The sequence below is a fragment of the Calidris pugnax genome, unplaced genomic scaffold, assembly GCF_001431845.1.
Source record: "Calidris pugnax isolate Ruff unplaced genomic scaffold, ASM143184v1 scaffold371, whole genome shotgun sequence".
Lineage (NCBI taxonomy): Eukaryota > Metazoa > Chordata > Aves > Charadriiformes > Scolopacidae > Calidris > Calidris pugnax.
Window position 1 is genome coordinate 345,251 of NW_015091373.1, and position 3,727 is coordinate 348,977.

At 63.4% G+C, this 3,727-nt stretch overlaps 1 protein-coding gene across 1 annotated transcript; it reads left to right on the forward strand.

Moving 5' to 3' along the window:
- Window positions 1-509: 509 nt before the first annotated feature.
- DPM3 (dolichyl-phosphate mannosyltransferase polypeptide 3) lies at window positions 510-1,190 on the forward strand. Its single transcript, XM_014961278.1, has 2 exons — window positions 510-545; window positions 669-1,190. The coding sequence occupies exon 2, from the start codon at window positions 675-677 to the stop codon at window positions 951-953; it is 279 nt and encodes a 92-aa protein (XP_014816764.1). The 5' UTR covers window positions 510-545; window positions 669-674; the 3' UTR covers window positions 954-1,190.
- Window positions 1,191-3,727: the final 2,537 nt, after the last annotated feature.

A 3,727-nucleotide genomic window follows, 5' to 3' on the forward strand; every position in this document is an offset into this window, starting at 1 on the left:
TTCTGCTGACAGCTTGAGCAGCCTCTTCTCTTCTCCCCACAGCCTCATTTTCTCCATGGTTGGCCTCTACTACATCAACAAGATCTCCTCCACCCTCTACCAGTCTGCAGCGCCCGTCGCTGCTCCTGCCAAGGCTGTCGGCAAAGGCAGGAAGAGGAATTGATATCCCACCACCCCTCCCAGGGCAATCCCCCTGCACCCCCAACCTGGCCTGGGGCTCCCAGTTCCCCAATAAAGCCATTTCTTTGTAGCTGGGTTTGGTTCCTTCGCCGGCTTGTGGCCCAGGTGTGTGTCAGTGTGGCTGAGAGCGGTGCCACTCGCTTGCCAGGCTGCGGCGGAGTCTGGGGGGAGCTCTCTGCCTCGCCGGTGCCACGGGGGTCCTGTGTTCCCAGCTGCCGCCCAGCAGCGGTGCCGGCACAGCCTTAGGCAGATCCGTGCTCCCCCTGTCCCAGGTAGGGGGGGGATCCCCCAGTCCCCGGGGCCGCTCCTGGGGGAATGGCGGTCGACGGGGGGGAGCGCGGGCGCCGGGCCCGGGACCGATCCAGGTGGGGGCGGGGGCCGGGGCCCGGTTGGCGAAGGCCCGGAGGGGTTCGGGGCCGGGAGCTGCGCGGGAGGCCGCGGGGCGGGGGGCGCGGTCCGGTAGGCTCTCACGGCCCCTCTCCCCGCAGGCCGCCATGACCAAGCTGGGGCAGTGGCTGTGCGGACTGGCCCTGCTGGGCTCGGCCTGGGCCGCGCTGGCGCTGGCGCCGCCGGGGCTGCGGCTGCCCGCCCCGTACCGGCAGGCCCTGCTGCCCCTGCCCGTCTACCTGCTGGTGGCCTTCGGCTGCTACTCCCTGGCCACCGTGGGCTACCGCCTGGCCACCTTCAACGACTGCGAGGAGGCGGCCGCCGAGCTGCAGGAGCACATCGGCGCGGCGCGGGAGGACCTGCGCCGGCGGGGGCTGCGCTTCTGACCCCAATAAACCCGAGGGACGGTGGCTGCCAGGGCAGGGTGGGCAAAGAGACCGGCCTGCTGCGGCTCCCCTGGGCTTTGCTGCCCTGGTTGGGGGCCACAGGCAGCTGAGGACACTGGGACGCTGCTGGAAGCCACAACGATTTATTCTTCTGTCACCCGATGAGCCCTCCCCACCCGGGAAGGGAAAAAACAAGGAAACCTGAGAGTTGAAATATAAACAGATTTCCTAAAATAAGACTAAATAATTATCATTAATAATTTTAAAGAACCAGTATTGATCCCGATACCAATATAAAACACACCAGGACTGTCCCCAGCCCATTCCCAGCAGAAGCCGTGCTCTCCCCGCAGGGACAGCCCATGTGGGACCCTGCGAGCGCTGCGGCTTCGGGAGGGAGGGAAGGGCTCAGGGCTCCAGCACCGGGGCAAGGAGTTCTCAGAGAGAGAGAGCTCCTCGGGAAACTTTCTAATTCCTATTGATTGTGCTGTTCGTTGGCAGCTTGGGTCTAGTGCCCGGGTCTCACTTCTCCTTGTCCCTGGCAAGGCTTGGAAACACTGAGACCTTGAAACCCCCACCCCAGAGCTGGCTGTAATGTAAATATTTTCACACATTCAGCCACTGGATGTGTGAAAGTGTGGTTTTCCCAAGTGTTAGAAGAGACCTTATTGAAAAGTAAAATGAAAGAGGAATGAATCCTGTGTCAATCAAACCAGGACAGTGGGAAATGGCTCGTCTCTCCCTGGGGTGCAGGCGGTGCTGGGGAGGCTCTGCACAGAGCAGGGGTCTCCGCGCAGCCCCAGGAGGCTGCAGGGAGCCCAGCCTGGCCTCTCCCTCTCCCAGCAGTTCGGAGCTGGGTTGGGGAGAGGCAGGGATTGCAGGGTGGCGAGGACAGGACAGGGCCTGGCCCCGCAGCCCCGCGGCACTGGGGAGCACGGCGAGCGGGGCGCCTTCCCGGCTGCCCTTCAGATGTGGTTCTCACCCGCGGGTGGGAGAGCCAGAACCCGTCCCAGCCTGCTGGCCGCGTTCCCGGGGGTGGAGGAGAGCGGCTGCCTGGGTGGAGCAGGTGGCGCAGCCTTTAAATTGCAAAAAGCCCAAAGCCTGTGGTCTCCCCTGGGCTGCCAGGGCGGCTCGGCCCATGCCGGGGGGCGGCTCCCCACTCCTCTGCCCCCCGACTCCGCAGGCAGCGGCAGGGAGACGCAGCGCAGCCCCACACTGGGAAGGGTGCTGGGTGCCCTGCAGCTGAGCCGTCCCTGCTGCAGACTGGGAGGGGGCTATGTCCTGCAGTTCCTCCTCCGTCCGGGGGTGCCCCTCTATCCAGGGGTGCCCCCTCGTCCCGGTGGGGCCTGAGAGCCGGCACTGCCGGCCCGGCTGGACGAGCTGCGCGGCTGGTGGTGACGCATGCCGGGACCTGCCTTCCTGGCAGCCTCCCCGGCTTCTTCACATACCAGCCAAAGGACTTTCTTGTTTTTAATTATCAGCTGCGCATCCTTCTGCAAAAAAAAAAAAAAAAAAAAAGAGCAGTTGGTATCATGAGGGAGGACTCGGGCTAATTAGCAGGAGCGACTAATTAGCTGTTTCCTGAGCAACAATGGCAGCTCCGAGCAGGGTGGGCAGTTCCCGTGGTGTTGCCTGTGCGTGGCTGGTTGAGAGGTGGCCCCCCCCCAGATTGGGGGAAACAGCCCCTTTCTGGGGCCCAGACCCCAGCCTTGGTGCAGGGCAGGGACAGCCGCCCTCCATGGGCTACTCATGGCCCTCTGTGGGCTACTCATGGCCTTCCGTGAGCTGCTTATGGCCATCCAGGGGCTATTCATGGCCCTCCGTGTGCTACTCATGATTAATCAGAGGCTACTCACAGCCTTCTGCAGGCTACTCACAGCCATCCAGGGGCTACTCATGGCCATCCAGGGGCTACTCAGCCCTCCACAGGGAACTCATGGCCATCCAGGGGCTACTCACAGCCCTCCAGGGGCTACTCATAGGCCATCCAGGGGCTACTCAGCCCTCCACAGGGAACTCATGGCCATCCAGGGGCTACTCACAGCCCTCCAGGGGCTACTCATAGGCCATCCAGGGGCTACTCAGCCCTCCACAGGGAACTCATGGCCATCCAGGGGCTACTCCCGGCCCTCCATGGGCTACTCACAGCCCTCCATGGGCTACTTATGGCCATACAGGGGCTACTCAACAGTGTTCCAGCAACTGGGCAGGCAGCAGCTCGGCGGCAGCGTCTCCCCGCAGGGACACATGCCCACTGCGGGCCCTTGCGTCCCCGGGAGCTGCTGTGCCGGCCTCCGGCCTGGCGCATGGGGCCGCGTCGTGGCCACATGCCAGCTGGGGCGACTGGTTGGTAGCCCAGTTTCTGCCTGGTGCGTCAGCGGGGAAAGCTGCCCTTTCCCAACTCCTGGGCCCGGGCTGGGAGGGAGCTGCACCCAATGCTGGGGGGGGGGGGGTGGAATGGGGGGGCTCCTCCCCGCTGCGGGAGCGAGTGTGGCCTCGGGGCCAGCCCCTGCGGCACAGACACCTGCAAGCACGGCTGGTGCGGGCGCGGGGAGCCCCAGCTCGGCGGCAGCAAGACGGAGCACGCCGGGCGAGCCCGGCAGCCGCAGCTCGTCTTCCCCCGCAGCCACCACCGGCATCTCGGCCCCGTCCCCCCTCTCGCCTCCCCAGGGATTTTTTTTTTTTTTTTTTTTTTTTTTTTAAAAAAAAAAAAAAAAAAAAAAAAAAAAAAAAAAAAAAAAAAAAAAAAAAGTTCTAGGAAAAATATTAAACCC